Source organism: Cryptococcus neoformans, chromosome 13 (genome assembly GCF_000149245.1).
Source record: "Cryptococcus neoformans var. grubii H99 chromosome 13, complete sequence".
Lineage (NCBI taxonomy): Eukaryota > Fungi > Basidiomycota > Tremellomycetes > Tremellales > Cryptococcaceae > Cryptococcus > Cryptococcus neoformans.
The window spans coordinates 42,501-56,623 of NC_026757.1; the positions used below are offsets into that span (position 1 = coordinate 42,501).

At 50.8% G+C, this 14,123-nt stretch overlaps 7 protein-coding genes and 1 non-coding gene; 3 read left to right on the top strand and 5 right to left on the bottom strand.

Annotated features, from left to right (window-relative positions):
- Window positions 1-591, top strand: part of CNAG_07924 (RNA polymerase II transcription factor) — a 4,129-nt gene extending 3,538 nt beyond the window's left edge. Inside the window, exons 5-6 of the mRNA XM_012197878.1 lie at window positions 1-190; window positions 265-591. The exon at window positions 1-190 is cut by the window's left edge and continues 1,609 nt beyond it. Coding sequence (XP_012053268.1) covers window positions 1-128 — 128 coding nt within the window. The 3' untranslated portion in view covers window positions 129-190; window positions 265-591.
- A 14-nt stretch (window positions 592-605) lies between these two features.
- On the bottom strand, window positions 606-5,798 carry CNAG_07925 (nucleoprotein TPR). XM_012197879.1 has 12 exons: window positions 5,456-5,798; window positions 5,211-5,381; window positions 5,055-5,158; window positions 4,863-4,976; window positions 4,192-4,788; window positions 3,292-4,126; window positions 3,075-3,193; window positions 2,898-2,987; window positions 2,642-2,808; window positions 2,089-2,575; window positions 1,023-2,022; window positions 606-967 (listed from the first exon to the last, which is right to left on the bottom strand). Exons 1-12 carry the CDS (start codon window positions 5,745-5,747, stop codon window positions 693-695), a joined length of 4,251 nt encoding a protein of 1,416 aa, XP_012053269.1. The 5' UTR covers window positions 5,748-5,798; the 3' UTR covers window positions 606-692.
- A 146-nt stretch (window positions 5,799-5,944) lies between these two features.
- CNAG_07926 (glycylpeptide N-tetradecanoyltransferase) lies at window positions 5,945-8,818 on the top strand. XM_012197880.1 has 12 exons: window positions 5,945-6,246; window positions 6,307-6,395; window positions 6,471-6,574; window positions 6,656-6,823; window positions 6,896-6,987; window positions 7,045-7,161; window positions 7,281-7,451; window positions 7,542-7,854; window positions 7,949-8,236; window positions 8,310-8,375; window positions 8,468-8,495; window positions 8,596-8,818. The coding sequence occupies exons 1-12, from the start codon at window positions 5,981-5,983 to the stop codon at window positions 8,688-8,690; spliced, it is 1,797 nt and encodes a 598-aa protein (XP_012053270.1). The 5' UTR covers window positions 5,945-5,980; the 3' UTR covers window positions 8,691-8,818.
- Window positions 8,819-8,878: 60 nt separating this feature from the next.
- Window positions 8,879-10,240, bottom strand: CNAG_06271 (hypothetical protein; the record flags this gene model as incomplete). The annotated part of the gene is made up of 4 exons (XM_012197881.1): window positions 8,879-9,041; window positions 9,150-9,667; window positions 9,734-10,061; window positions 10,145-10,240. The coding sequence occupies 4 exons, from the start codon at window positions 10,238-10,240 to the stop codon at window positions 8,940-8,942; spliced, it is 1,044 nt and encodes a 347-aa protein (XP_012053271.1). The 3' UTR covers window positions 8,879-8,939.
- A 25-nt stretch (window positions 10,241-10,265) lies between these two features.
- Window positions 10,266-11,611, bottom strand: CNAG_06272 (hypothetical protein). XM_012197981.1 has 2 exons: window positions 11,358-11,611; window positions 10,266-11,295 (listed from the first exon to the last, which is right to left on the bottom strand). Exon 2 carries the CDS (start codon window positions 11,288-11,290, stop codon window positions 10,424-10,426), a length of 867 nt encoding a protein of 288 aa, XP_012053371.1. The 5' UTR covers window positions 11,291-11,295; window positions 11,358-11,611; the 3' UTR covers window positions 10,266-10,423.
- Window positions 11,612-11,748: 137 nt separating this feature from the next.
- On the bottom strand, window positions 11,749-13,009 carry CNAG_06273 (hypothetical protein). XM_012197982.1 has 3 exons: window positions 12,948-13,009; window positions 12,473-12,900; window positions 11,749-12,428 (listed from the first exon to the last, which is right to left on the bottom strand). Exons 1-3 carry the CDS (start codon window positions 12,986-12,988, stop codon window positions 11,956-11,958), a joined length of 942 nt encoding a protein of 313 aa, XP_012053372.1. The 5' UTR covers window positions 12,989-13,009; the 3' UTR covers window positions 11,749-11,955.
- A 41-nt stretch (window positions 13,010-13,050) lies between these two features.
- CNAG_06274 (hypothetical protein) lies at window positions 13,051-13,790 on the top strand. XM_012197983.1 has 5 exons: window positions 13,051-13,206; window positions 13,268-13,305; window positions 13,363-13,411; window positions 13,497-13,564; window positions 13,626-13,790. The coding sequence occupies exons 1-5, from the start codon at window positions 13,185-13,187 to the stop codon at window positions 13,647-13,649; spliced, it is 201 nt and encodes a 66-aa protein (XP_012053373.1). The 5' UTR covers window positions 13,051-13,184; the 3' UTR covers window positions 13,650-13,790.
- On the bottom strand, window positions 13,747-14,096 carry CNAG_13101. XR_001046377.1 has 1 exon: window positions 13,747-14,096. It is a non-coding gene; the product is annotated as a hypothetical RNA (non-coding RNA).
- Window positions 14,097-14,123: the final 27 nt, after the last annotated feature.

The following is a 14,123-nucleotide window of genomic DNA, read 5'->3' on the forward strand; positions in this document are numbered from 1 at the left end:
TGGGTGATATGGGCGATATGGGCCACTTGCGCGAGATGGATGGGATGGATATGGAGATAGGAATGTTTGGCTCAGGCGAAGAGAGGGCAGGGAGGGAGGGAGGGAAGTTGATGGGTATTGGGATGTAAGTCGTGGTGTTAAATGGAGAGAACCGGCGACAAGCGCCACGGAGAATCAGTCTTCCCCTCTCGTGAGTACTTTAGTGTCCGCTCAATCTTACTCTGGTTCGGCAACATCATCCAGCTAACTCGACTCCTATGATAGCATCTTTTTGGCAAAGCTATTCTATCCGTTGGACAATAACAACTTTCTTCCTTGGCGTTTTTTTATTTATTTTACTTTCTGCTGTTTCTTTATATTCCCGCTATTACTTTACACCTACACGGTGTATTTGGCTATCCCAACTCTTCGAGTTCATCTAAGTGCAGTTATCAAGACATTGCCATGTAGGTGTTGTTCGAAATAGTTTGGTGCGGGGGAAATGGGAAGAAATATCAGTGTATTACTGTTCCTTATGAGCCTCATTACTTTTATATGATATATTTGCTTAATGTATGTGTGCGAAGATGAATATGCTTCTTTCTCGTTTCGAACGTGGCACAAATAGATCGTGATTCAGACGTAAATTCATAGTGGTAATGGAGATACTCGATATGATTACATTAATTTTTCCATTTCAATTGTTATCTCACTTAGCTCGTCTCACCAGCACCTCCACCACTTCCAGCACCGCCGCCTGCCCCTCCTCGTCCTCCGCGCCCTCCCCTTGTTGCAGCCGCACCTCTTGGTCGCTTTAATAACCTCCCTCCCCTCTCTCCAGAACCTGCCGCAGGTGAAGCGCTCCCAGCAGCTACGGCCTGTGTGTTCTCGCTGGTAGTAATCTCTCCGTCTTCAGGTAAAGGACGCTTTGTGCCACTGGGTTCGGCTGTAGCTGGTGGTGTAGCGGCGGCAAGAGTAGCGTTGACAGCTATTACACAACATGAGTAATGAAGACAGGGCCTTGATGCAAATAAAACACTCACCACTCAATACAGGGTTCGGTCGTCCTGTCGCTCCGCCTCGTCCCCTGGTCGCTGTTCCTCTTCCTCGACCCCTCGTCGCTGTAACCTTTGCCGCCGCCGCGCCTTGAGCCGATCCCTCTTCTTGCTTCACTTCCTCTGTTGCTCCCGCCGTCTCCGCACTCACAGCGGTCGCCGCAGCAGCCGACGTAGCCTCTCCCAGCTTCTTTTCCACTTCGGTCTTCTGTCTCTCCAAAGTTTTTCTCGAAATCTCTGCCGTTTTTACTTGCCTCTCAAGCGCCTTGATCTTGTTCTTGAGTTCCTCAACCTGCCCCTTGAGCTGCCTGATTTCCTCTTCCAACGCCGTCTTTTCGGCTTGGACAGCCTCGGCGACACGAGTTTCGAAAGTCGCTTCAAGCTCGGCAGTCTTCTTGGCGGTAGCTTCAGTGTCTATGATAGGTGCAGGAGGAGCAGGCACGGGGGCAGTCGTAAGTTGGGGTGCGAAGGTGGAGGCGGCAGCAGCGGCAGCGGTAGCAGCAGCAGTGGTAGCTTCTTCGAGGTCCTTGGCGAATTTGGATTGAAGCTCTGCCTCTCGCGCGGCGACCGCAGCCTTGACAGCTTCATCGATCTGCTCTTGAGAAGGCTTTGTTTCTCCAGTAGCAGCGGCGGCTGTCGTTGCGGCGGTGGCTTCGGTAGCAAGACCAACAGCAGCATCGGCGGGTGCAGCGGCATTGGCGTTGACGTTTGCAGCTGCAGACTCGAGTTCAGTAAGCTTCCCTTCCAATTCTGAAACCTTGGCTTGCAGACTCTCGACACTCGTTTGGGTAGTTTGTTTCTCCTGAATGAGTGTGTCTATTCTCGCCTTCATCTGCGCATTTACGCGGTTCACTCGAGCGACATTGTTCTCGTAGCGTTCGTCTCGCTCTCTGTCTTCTTGTGCCGCGGTGGCCTTGAGGGTTTCGAGATCCTTTTCGGCTTGGGCGAGTTTTTCGGCAAGTTGGTTTTTCTCGTTTTGGAGCTCGGTCTAGAAAAAGCGATATTCAGTGATGCGATATCTTATGACGGCAAAATGGATTCAGGAAGAACTCACCAAGGCGGTGCTATCAGCCTGAGCTTGACCCTGCGCCTGTCCCTCGGTCTTCTGAGTGTTCGCCAACTCGGTCTGCAACCGCTGCACTGTTCCCTCCGTCTCCTCCACCTTCCTCTTCAGCGTCTGCACCTCCTCTTCTGCTGCTTTCACCTTCTTCTCCGCTTCCTCCACCTTCTTTTCCCTCTCACTGACCGCCTCCAAATGAGTCTTGGCAGTATGCCCAATCTGCTCGTTCAGAGTGTCCACGCGGCGTTTCCAGTTGAGTCCAATACGAAGCCTGTTCTCAGAGTCTGTCTTGGCTTTCTCGTAATCGGCTTGGACTTTGGCGAGCTCTTCGGCGCGGGTAGCAGCGAGGGCAGAGGCAGCCTCCTTTTCGGCCCGGAGAGAGGTGGTGGCAGCTTCGAGGCGGGATTCGAAATCATGAGACTTCTTTTCGGCTTCGCGGGTGGCAGCTCGAGCTTGTTCAATTTGCTCGCGAAGAGTCGTCCTATTCATGATGTCAGCTTTGAAGGAAAAATAAATGGCCAAAAGCGGATAACGAGGGAAAACTTACGCTTCACGCTGTACCTCCTCGATTCGCTTCTCCAACCCCTCCCTCTCCTCAGTCCTACTCTTCTCAGCCTCGTTCGCAACATTCTTAAGGTTGTCAATCAACTGCTGAAGCTTGACGCGTTCGCCTCGTACTTGTGCAAAGTCGGATTGCAAACGAGCCTCGACACTCTATTCCCACCAAGGCGCGAAAAATCGATGATCAGTTTTATTCCAAACGGAAGTGAAGGGGGAATGGAAGGAGATCTCATAAGACATACCTTCCACTGATCCTTCTCGGCACGGAGCATAGCAGCTTCATTCCTCAACCTATCAGATTCCGCTTGTCGAGCCGAAACTTGCTCGAGTGCCTATCGCGCGACCAAATGCCAATCAGCATCTCCCCCATATCTCAAATGAGGTGAGGTTGGGAGGCGAAAAGTGGAATTTCAACGTACCGCTCGCTGCTCATTATAAGCCTGAGCAACAGCACCTTGCAACTGCCTCAACTGCGTTTCAAGCCCCGCAAACTCTGCCTTTTGCTGTTGGCTAGCTTCGATAAGCGCCTTGGCTTGTTCTATCATTCGGCAAATGAGAAAGAGTCGGGTCATCAGTACAACTTATTCTTTTGGTCGTTCGACGAAAATGAGTATTGAGTTGAAGTCCGGAACTTACCTTCAAGCAACCCGACTTTGGCCTCTGCCCTAGCCTTCTCGACATCAGCCCTCGCCGCTTCTTCCATCTTCTTCCTAATCTCCTTCCTGGCTTCCTCCAAGTCGCCATGAGCTTTTTCTTTGAGGACATCCAACTCTGCTTGGAGAGTAGCGAGTTGCTGGTTCGACGACGTATCGGTATCTTCATCCAAGGGCCCTCGACCGTGTTGAGCACCGTGGGCGCCAGGATAACCAGAAGAGGCGGAGATTGACCATCGGAGGCCTTCACCCTTTGCGAGCAATTTGGAGAACAAATCTCTCTCCCTCGTAACGTCCCCCACCCTCTTTTGGGCATCCAACACATCCTTATGAAGCTTCTTTATCATCTCTGTCGCCTCATCCAACGTCCTGCCCGTCACCTCATCCTCCTCCTCCCCTTCTGCTCTCGCAATCTCCCGCTCATCAAGCTTCTTCATCAGACTTCTCGTAATCTTCAAGAGGCGTTGATTCTGCTCTTGCAGCGAGCGAATAGAGCGGAATTCGACAAGATGGTCCGTCACAATATCTCCAGTCGGACCTACTTCAGCATCACCGTCCATAGGGACAGAGGCGAGCGATGGGTCGTCCTTGATGGCAATCTGGCGGAGGAGTGTTTTGACTTGTCGGGAAAGGTCGTCAACCGAAGACTGGAGGGAAGAAACTTCAGAGATATGGTGGGTAGATGCTGCATGAAGAGATTTTACTTCATTTTGGAGAGCGTCCCGTGCGGAAATGACAGAAGCAAGTTCGGAAGCGAGGGCATTGGCGCGTTCGATGGCACGAGCGTGTTCGGCCGCTTGCTCGTCGAGGATGGGTTTCTGTCAAGATTGTATTAGTTCCTGCCTAATGACTTATCAGAGGGGAAAAAAAGATTTGAACCCACTTTTTCGTTGAGCTCCTGGCTAATTTCATCGAGCAAATTCGTTAACCTCTCCACCTCCCCTTCTGCCGCTTGCAATCTACTCTCCTGAATCGTAAAGTCCGTATACAACTGCGTATAACTCTTCCCATCCTTTCTCATCTCCCCTACCACAGCCGCTGACGCACTCACATAACCTCCTCTACCCTCCGCCATATCAAGCCTATCCGCAATATTCTTCAACTCCCCCATCTTCTTCTCTACCTCTTTTCTCATCTTCTCCTCCTTCTTCACCTTGGCTTCCCAATTCTTTTCTCTCTCTTCGTGAGCTGACGCCATATTTTCCAGCTCCGCTTCTCTCTCAAGCACAGTCGACCTCGCCTCATCTAACCGCCGTTCGAGAAGACGGTTGGCTTCTTCCATCGCAAGCACATCGACAGCAACAGCGGCCTTGTTGGCAGCGGCGGTTGAAGTAAGAGTTGCAATGGAGGCGTGGGCCTCGGCTAGACGGGAAGATTGGTCGTTGTATGCACGCTGAAGAGAGCGATGGGACTGTTCAAGGGTGTTGAGTCGCGTGAGGAGAGATTCATTCTCGGCTCGGAATCTACTTTGATCAGATTGCTACATGTCTCGTTAGCTCTCTTCTCCTTTCACGTGGTTTCTCTTTTCTGGCATAGTCAGAAGGGTAAACTTACAGCTTCAGCGCGGTACTTGCCGAACCGCTCTTCAACGTCGGAAACAGCCTTGCTCAGAGAGATAATTTCAGCACGAGCGCTTTCCAAAGCTTGAATGCTCCTTTTCTCGTTAAACTAAGTAGAAATCGGGCATCATCAGCATTACACACGAAATGGTCAGGGGTCAGGAGGAGATGCAAAAAAAAAACGAACTTTGGCAGTTTCAGTGGTCATTCTCAACTCGGAGACCTCAACATCGAGATGCGCAATCTTTTGGGCAGCATCCGTCTTGGCCGATCTCAAAGCGTACAATTCCTCTACAGAAACGGAATCAGCTCCATAGTTTGTGGATATCTGGATCACACTTACGGATATTCTTATTTGACCGCTGGTGCAGTCTTTCAGCTTCTTCATATAATTCCTTCTTCTCCCTCTCTATCGAGTCTAAACGGGTCTGCAACACTGAAAGTTCTGAAGTGGTTTTGTGATGGGATGACTGAAGGTTGGAAAGCTGCGTGCGGAGCTGGTTCGATACAGCCACTAACCGAAATAGTATCAGTATTTCTCTTGGCTTGTCTAGTACACGAGTAAAGGATAAACAAAGAAAAACCTACCCGCTCCATCTCTCTCCCCAACCACCCCTTCCTTCTCCGTACTCAGCTTCCCGACTTGCTCCTCCAGCTCTCTGACTCTTTTCTGTGCATCCGCTAGAGCCTGTTCTTGCTCAATTTGTTGTCGGATATCATCCGGAAGAGGTACAGTCTGAGTAACGTCTGTTTGAGGTGCTGTGGATGGGAGCGTTTCGCCCAGTTGCGGGGCGACAAGCTGTGGAGGGGCCTGCTGTGGGAGTTGTGTGGACTGCCCTGGTTGATCAGGGTTATCCTGGTGTGTTTCTCCCTCTGACATTCCTGAGAGATGAGGGTGGTTCTCTGGTGGTGAGAATAACCTATGCACCGGAAGAAGACGAGCGAGCACGAGAGTCGTTGTTGGGCCGCACCTCAATGGCTTTTCCCCATCTTTACGTAATATTATGCCCCATGATGTCACGACTTTCACAGCAAGCGCTTCCCGAAAACCCCTGTTCTTTGTATTCCATCTGATTTCCCTCCCATATTTCGTTCTTTCACTGATTACTCAGCATGTCCTCTCTACCCAACCAATCCCTCCCTGCAGAACCGCAGCCTGGTGTAGAGGAAGTCCTGGACAAATTCCAGAAACTCGGCGAAGAAGCCGCAGAGGAAGATGCCGGTGAAGACGATGCTGATGCCGCTGAGGATGGTGTTGATGGGGAAGATGGCGATGAACAAGCTGAAGATGGAGAGGGAGGGGAAGGCTCTGGAGACAAAAAGAAGAAAAAGAAGAAGAAGAAGAAGGGAAAGGCTAGCAAAGCTGTCGAAAAGCTCAAGTTCGTGTCTTTTGTGTTTCCTTCTTTCTCAACAACCATCTCTGACCTCGCGCTATGTAGGACTATCGCCGCAGGTCAAGCGCCTCAGGAGGTCATCGACGCTGTGAGAGGGCAGATGGATTCCTCTGATAACAAGGCCGCTACCGACGGTAAGTTTTGTAGTCCCAGCTCGACTTGCCACGTTCCCCATCCAATCTTAAGGCTGACAAAAAGACTGGCTGTAGAGGAGATTCGACGTGCTTTGAAAGCGGCAGATTTGATGAAGATCCTTGATGGGAAAATGGCTTTGGGCAACAAGTCTGGGACCAAGAACCTTGGCGAGCACAAGGTAGGCACTCTTTCCATTTCCCTCTTCACCTCATACCATTGCCATTCCATCTGCTGTTTGAACACTTACGCCTTTCGATAGTTCTGGAAGACGCAGCCTGTTCCTCAGATCACTGGCTCCGGCGCCTCTGCTCCTATGGAAGAAGGCCCTATCGACGACCCCAAAACCCCCGCAGACGTCAAGCAAGAACCTGGGGTTTTACCCGCTGGATTCGAATGGAGTACTATCGATATCAATGACGAGGAGCAAGTAAGTTTCGGTCCCATCTTTCGTGTCTTTTATGATACCGTTAGCTATAGCTCATTCATACCCTTTACTCAGAGTAAAGAAGTTTACGTCCTGTTATGTGAGAATTATGTAGAGGATGACGATGCCATGTTCCGATTCAACTACTCTAGAGAATTCTTACTCTGGTACGTGTCTACTAAATGAGCGAGTCAGCTTTTACGCTTGCTGATATTCTCGTTCAGGGCCCTTACCGCTCCTGGATACTTGCCTGATTGGCACATTGGTGTACGCGTACAAAAGACAAAGAAACTTGTTGCTTTCATCTCTGGTATCAAGATTGACATTCGCGTTCGTGCCAAGTAAGCCACATCTCTTTTATTTTCTTTTCCCCATCTTGCCTTGCCCGTGATACGTTGCAACCAATTTCATAGCAGTCCAAATGCCCCCTATGCTGACCACTCCACTCGTCTCCCATTAGGACATTCCCCGCGGCCGAGATCAACTTCCTATGCGTCCACAAAAAGCTCCGATCCAAACGCCTCGCACCTGTATTAATCAAAGAAGTCACCCGGCGAGTCAATTTGACAAATATCTGGCAAGCCATCTACACTGCTGGTGTCATCCTCCCTACTCCCATCGGTACCTGTCGGTAAGTCAAACTTGCTGCTCTTCAAATTCTTCCCATGCATTTTCTGAGGCCTGACGTATCCGATCCCCAACCTCATCCTTATCTTCACAGATACTTCCACCGCAACCTCAACCCCCCCAAACTCGTCGACATTGGCTTCTCCCCTCTTCCCCGTGGAAGCACCATCGCTCGTCTCGTACAGCAATACTCCGTCCCCTCGCATCCCCGTATCCCCGGTTTCCGCGAGATGAAAAAGGAAGACGTGCCCCAAGTTGGAGCTTTGTTGAGGAGATATTTGGATAGGTTCGATGTGGCGCAAGCGTTTAAGGATGACGATGAGGTTGAGCATTGGTTTTTGAGTGGACAGGGAAAGGAGGTGGGCGGGAGGAGGGTAGAACAGGTCGTTTGGGCCTATGTCGTCGAGGTGAGTTTTGTCTCTTTTTTCTTCGATTCGTCCCCTCTTGCTTTCTTCAACCCATATCCTAAGCTAACTTGGTCCCTTCCCTTTTCTTACAAAGGACCCGACCACCCACCGCATCACTGATCTCATCTCGTTCTACGCCCTCCCCTCAACCATCATGAAACACCCCAAACACAACTTGCTCAATGCCGCCTACATGTTCTACTACGCTACCGACGTCATCTTCCCCCCGCCATCGTCTTCTGCCCACTCCGATGCCGATGTCAATGCCGGAGAAAGCTCGGTAGCGGCTGTCGGTACGGGAGGGGAGGATGCGAAAACGAAGAAAAAGTTGGAGACGAGGTTGAATGCATTGACCGCGGATTTACTGATCATCGCCAAACAGGTGAGGCTCTTTACATACCTTTTTTTCGAAATGATGAAGAAACTCTTACCCTTTTTTTTTCCCTTTCACCTAGGCTGGTTTCGATGTCTTCAACGCACTGACGTTACTTGACAACAACATGTTCCTGCAAGAACAAAAGGTGAGCTCATAACCCCTCACTTTCGTACTCCCATGCCGCTCGCAATACAATATACCTCTACTGACGAACCACCCTTTTCTTTACCGCCATAGTTCGGACCAGGCGATGGATACCTCAACTGTAAGTCATTTCCCTCGTTTCCCTGTCCATTAATTACCTATCCCATTCGCGCGTTGAAATCTAATGATCATCTCGCTGACCAAACGGTGATTGTCTATAGATTACCTATACAACTGGAACTGCGCCCCTATCGATGGCGGACAACATTCCACAACGGCCAAACAAGGATCCAAGATCGGCGTCGTCATGCTCTAAAATCCCCCTCAAACCCCGTCTCTTCATTCTCTCAATTTCTCTCGACCGCAACAAGCGGATAGACAGTCTTCTTGACATTCTTGATACATTGCTAACGCTGTGCTATGACATGCATATTTTGCCCAAGTACAAAAGTGTCACTCGACACTAATTGTAATTTCCCATTTACAACGGGAGACAAGAACCTGCAAACATGGACATACACAATGTAAAACATTCCAAGGAAAAAAAGGTAGAAGGAGTCTGATTTTACAGTCCTGTAGCTTGAATGATGTACACTAACCCAAGAATGAACACCGCCTCTGCCAACAAGAGTCTCCACTGTTTCCTCATCCAGCCGAGCATCTTGAACTGGGATTGATCACGCCCAAAATTCAAATCGCGTCAGCGCCCTTTATCCCGGAAACGACGATCAAAGCATTCGAATGGAAAATGACAGCAGATGGGAATCAGACTTACCGCGGGTACATCTGGTCCAAAAGGAAGCCCTTCAAAGGCAATTTCAAACCATGGCGTGGACGGCGATTCTAGCTCGTCTTCTTTATGAAGTCTCTTTTTCTTCTTCTTGGACGAGGAGGAGGCAGAGGAGCGGCGGTGTCTATTTTTGGGCCTTTTGTGCGTGCTTTCTTTTCTTTTGGATTTTTCGTCCGCGGGACGAGTTTGGTCGCTCTCTGTACCATGCTTGTGAGTTTGTTTATGCCTCCGTTTCCCCTTGCTTCTAGTCTCTTCCTTCTCCACAACTTTTCCATCTTCTTCTTCTTCTTCTCCTCCTTTTTCATCCTCATTTCCATCTACCTCTTCTTCCACTTTTTTTAAACTTTTTCCATCGCTATCCCTTTTTGGTTTTCCCAACCGGTTCGGGACTCTCAAAACCCCAGAATCACCAGAGTCCTGCTTTCCTCCCTCTTCACCCTCTTGTCGGCTATCATCTTTCCCCCACTTCAGATAGCTTACAAAAGGCATGTATTTATCAGTGTCTGCAGGTTGATTATTTGATATACCATCAGCCGCCGTGCCGAGTTCCTTTGTCGCAGATGTCATACCTGGCGAACAAGAAGCCGACGTGTCAAGAAACCGCTCCGTACGTGCCCTACGAGCCGGTGGTCTTTGGAGTTCCTCGCTCGACCCTTCCTCGCTCGACGCCTTGTCTTTAACGCCATCCGTCCAATTCCCAGATCCCGGAACCATCTCAAAAACCACCCAAACCTCTTTCCCCAACCCCCTGCGCGACGACAACTCTTTAACCACCGGTTCTCTCGGACGGTCAAACAGCGTCTCAGCAAGCGGTCGAACGAGATTGATCGTATGGTCTACCGAAAGTTTGAATGGTGAGACATGGAGGCTGTATGCAAGATGATTAAACCCAAACGCCTTGGGAAGTGAATCGGTTCAGCCGTGGCTGGGGTTTTTTTTTTTTTTCTTTTTTTTTTTTTCAAAGAAGGACTGATGCTTACCGGCGCATTGAAGGATGGATGAAGATAAGGATGTTTATCGAGTATCTCGATGATAGCGGCTATGATTTGGCCGTCGGCTGGAGATTTCAAGGACATTTTTTTTTTTTTGAGGAGCGAACAGTAGTGTTTCCAAGGGTATATACATTCACACATCGTTTTATCACGCTACCATATCACCAACAAATAGATACGACATCATCCTTTTATCAAACGACGAAGAAAGGAAGAAGAAGTGTCGGCTGGCCCCCCCTGTCATGACTTTTTTTTTTTTATCTTTGGTCACAAAAGCTCGATAAATCTCACAGCACCTTTTACAGCCAAATCGACAATATGGCCGCCGTTCTGGAGGTCGGGGTCAAAGGAGGCGATAGTGAGGGAGGTGGGATTGCGTTTAGAAAGAAGTTCAAGGATACCGATGAGGTCTTTTTCCAAGAGTCCTCCTGGGACGGGATAGTCGTTGGCGTGACCCACAGTGGGATCGAGGGAGTCGAGATCAAAGTGGACAAGGGAGCGATGATCGGGGGACTGCTGCTCGTCAAGTCGATTTGAAAGGGCTGCCGGATAATCGAAACCATCCGTACCGCCAAAAATGCACTTGGCCCCATTATCGACAATCCTTTCCTTCTCCGACTCCTCCATGTCTCTTATCCCAATAAAGGTGACGTTGGAAAAGGGTATAGGTGTATGCTGATTGAGGGTCGACATGTGATATTTCCAACACATCCCTGCCAGCATTGCACTACCCATGCTGTCGAAATAGCCGTTTGAATTATCGTCTGGGATCTGTGCATCTGCGTGGGCATCAGTCCAGAAGACATCAACCTTGTCGAGGTCGAGACCGGCAGCGTTGAGACCAGCAGCAACAGCGGCCGAAGAGTGGCAGTTGCCAGCGAGGATGAGGGGGAATTCGTCTTGGTCAACGGCTTTTTTTGTTTCTTCCGCAATGCGTCGGAGCACTTCAAAGCTTCTCCCGATCTCACCCTCATAATCATCCACCTTGTCTATCGTTACGACTCGGTGAGATATTCCTTTGGAGACGAGGACCGGTTGGAGTTTTGCAAGGATACGTTCGGGCCCCTTGCCGACACGATGACGATGCAGGCCAACATGGAACGGAGAGACGATAAGGGCAATTTTTGGTGTCATACAGACTTTGTATGATGGGTCATCAGTTAACCGTGCTCGATTGACACACACTGCACGCTGCACTTACAGGAAGCTCTTACAAATCAATAATAAATGAGGACCCTAAAGTTTTAGAAGCGTGCAGATATGATGGAGGTCCAGCGGGGTTCAAGTGTAGGCACTTTTATTACTTTTAAGCGATCTGTCTGATATTGAAGGTATAATAATATGATATGCAATTACATTAGGAAGTTTGCAATAGTGCAAATTGAGAATGACAGCAACATAATTAAATGCAAACTCGGAGCGTCATTCTCGTCATTCCCACTTTGTAAGATGTCTGATGAAGCAAGATGTCTGATGAACAAAAGCCGCGACGGCGCATTTGAAGGATGGTGATACTGTGCGCCGGCGTGGAGAGTCTCGTGAGTTGTCGCGGATCGCGAATTAAAAATGTAAACATGTGTTGAATTTGGGTAGAGGGATGAAATGGTACATAAAAGTCTACACTACGAATCATCACCACATTGATGGCCATTCCCAGTCACCAAGAGATGTTGGATTTATGAAAAGGTAGATGGATATTATAGTACACGAATTACATGGAAATATCTAAAGATCAAACTCTACTAACCAAAGATAATCTACTAACCAAAAATAATCTACTAATCAAAGCCACCTCTAGACTACTTTCTCTTGCCCTTCTTGCCGGTAGTCTTTGGCCTGGCCTTGCCACCGTCGCCACTAAACCTGAGCGCTTTCCTCACATTCAACCCGCCTTCCACACCCTGTCCTCCCCTCTTCGCCTTGTTTGTTTCCCCTCTCTCGACCCGCTTGAGCACAGACAGCTGCCTCTCCTTTTCCGTGCCCTCGCTTCCGCCCGGGATATTCGCGTCGAATTTACGTTTCATGCCGCGCGCTTTCGGCTCGCCGTCAATCTTGTTATCGAATTTACCGAGCGAGGCGGTGGACGTTTTGGAGATGAGCATGTTCCTGTTGAGTTCTTCCTTGCGGGCTGCGCGCTCCGAGGCGGCGGTGGCGCGGGCGGCGGAGACAGAGGCAGCGGCGGTGGCGAGGTTGGCCGAGTGCTGCTTGGTGTTTTTGGCGATGCGGGCTTTGCGTTCCCCGCGCGCAGTCTTTCCCGGGTCCTGGTCGGCCTCTGCAGCGAGTCAGCGGGGAAAATTGTAAAGAGACAAGACACACCGTCACCAGGCTTGACTTCATGCAGCCACTGCGCCTCCTTGTCCTTGTTCTTGCCAAACCTGCCCCATCGCGGGACCCACTCCTGCCTGTCCTCGTCCCAGACGTCCTTCTCGCGCGTCTTGTGGCTGATGCCCTTTTCCTTTGCAAAGCGCTCCCACTTGGTGAGGGGCTTGGGCTTGGGGAGGGGCTTCTCCCTGGGGAGGAGGGTGGCGGGGGGGGGGAAGGCGGTGACGGGGCCGGCGGGGGAGGGGGTGGTGGGGAGGGCGAAGAGGGCGGCGAGGAGGGCGTGGGTGGAGGTGAGGGTGAGCTGGAGGAGGTGGCGCTCGCGGTCGGCGTACGCTGCGGGGTCGGGGGGGGAGACGTCGAACGCGGCGAGGAGGGCGGGGTCCGTCTGCACGGCGGCCGCGCGGGGGAGGACGGCGGTGGTGCTGCGGGGGGAGGGGGGGTGAGCACGGGCTGCAGCACGGCGACTTACCTGGCCGCGGTGTACTCGTCGAGCACGTGGGAGACGTCCATGGCGGTGTGTGGATGAGAGAGACACCCCCCCGCGAAATTATCCCGCGAAATTATCACAACCGCGCCGCACTCGCCCCCGGAGAAATACCACAAACTCGCCCTCCGGATATTCACTCGGGGCCGTACGGGAAACCTCCCGCCAATCTCTGCGCCGCGAAATCCACTCCTCACTCTTCACCCCCACTCATCCACTCCAATGTTCGGCGCAATCGTCAACCGTGAGTACAGTCCACAGCGCGCAGCATACTCACCCGCTCACCCGCTCACCCACCCACCCAGGTCCCAACCACGTCCAGGCCAAGCAGATTGCCTACCAGGTGCGCCCGCCTTCCAAGCACTAACCTAACCTAACCACTAACCCGCCCACATCGCAGGCCGAAAAGGTGCCCGTCTACCTCCGCGGCAACGGCAAGTACTACTACCGTGCGTGTCTTGCGTGTTCGGGCAAGGCGCTGTGCTGATCCACCATCTTGCTTCTCGCTGCGCCCCCCAAAACACAATACAACAGGAGCCTACCTCGCCTTTCTCGGTGTCTCCTTTGTCGGCGCCCACTTCCAGCTCTTCCAATACATGCGCGTACGTCGTGCCGTTCGGTCTTGCTGATTTGGAGCGATAGTGCTTATTAGATTTTACACAGGGAAAGGCCAACAAGAATGAATAATCGCGAGTAAACGCCCCCCTCATTCCTTACGCATCACTCGGAGTTATAGTCGGGCGTCTAATTTCATTGGTGGAACAGGAGGCGAGGGGAGGGAGGAGTGGACGTTTAATGCATTCATTCATAAGGGATTATTGTTCAAGGACAATCCGCTCAACAATTATCGCGCTCAACACGGACACTCGACGTGCCGATTTTCATCTTCTAATTCTAATCCTTGCAGAAATGCGGTAACATGTGATCGTTAAAAACAAAGCATTATGATAAGAATAAAACCAAACAAAACATCTACTAATTCAACGGCAAATGCCTTTTTTTTGCTTTTTTTTTTTTCTTTTCTTTTGGTGGCCCGGAAAACACAATGTACACAAGGCATCCCCTTTTCTAAAACGTCCCTTGGGGATACCCAAACCCTCCACCACCACCATTCATCCCCCCCGTCCCAGTCCCGCCCGACACTCCACCAACGCCATCCCC

Bases quoted from the DNA above. Each gene is read 5' to 3' on its own strand.
- CNAG_07925 (XM_012197879.1), bottom strand. From the start codon at position 5,747: ATGTCAGAGGGAGAAACACACCAGGATAACCCTGATCAACCAGGGCAG. The intron at 5,159-5,210 runs GTAAGTGTGATC...CCGTTTCTGTAG, and splicing joins GCGGTCAAATAAGAATATCC to AGGAATTGTACGCTTTGAGA. The intron at 2,023-2,088 runs GTGAGTTCTTCC...CGCTTTTTCTAG, and splicing joins AGGCTGATAGCACCGCCTTG to ACCGAGCTCCAAAACGAGAA.
- CNAG_07926 (XM_012197880.1), top strand. From the start codon at position 5,981: ATGTCCTCTCTACCCAACCAATCCCTCCCTGCAGAACCGCAGCCTGGT. The intron at 6,575-6,655 runs GTAGGCACTCTT...GCCTTTCGATAG, and splicing joins AGAACCTTGGCGAGCACAAG to TTCTGGAAGACGCAGCCTGT. The intron at 8,237-8,309 runs GTGAGGCTCTTT...CCTTTCACCTAG, and splicing joins TACTGATCATCGCCAAACAG to GCTGGTTTCGATGTCTTCAA.
- CNAG_06272 (XM_012197981.1), bottom strand. From the start codon at position 11,290: ATGACACCAAAAATTGCCCTTATCGTCTCTCCGTTCCATGTTGGCCTG.
- CNAG_06273 (XM_012197982.1), bottom strand. From the start codon at position 12,988: ATGGACGTCTCCCACGTGCTCGACGAGTACACCGCGGCCAG. The intron at 12,901-12,947 runs GTAAGTCGCCGT...CTCCCCCCGCAG, and splicing joins GACGAGTACACCGCGGCCAG to CACCACCGCCGTCCTCCCCC. The intron at 12,429-12,472 runs GTGTGTCTTGTC...GACTCGCTGCAG, and splicing joins TGAAGTCAAGCCTGGTGACG to AGGCCGACCAGGACCCGGGA.
- CNAG_06274 (XM_012197983.1), top strand. From the start codon at position 13,185: ATGTTCGGCGCAATCGTCAACC. The intron at 13,306-13,362 runs GTGCGCCCGCCT...CCCACATCGCAG, and splicing joins CCAAGCAGATTGCCTACCAG to GCCGAAAAGGTGCCCGTCTA. The intron at 13,565-13,625 runs GTACGTCGTGCC...GATTTTACACAG, and splicing joins AGCTCTTCCAATACATGCGC to GGAAAGGCCAACAAGAATGA.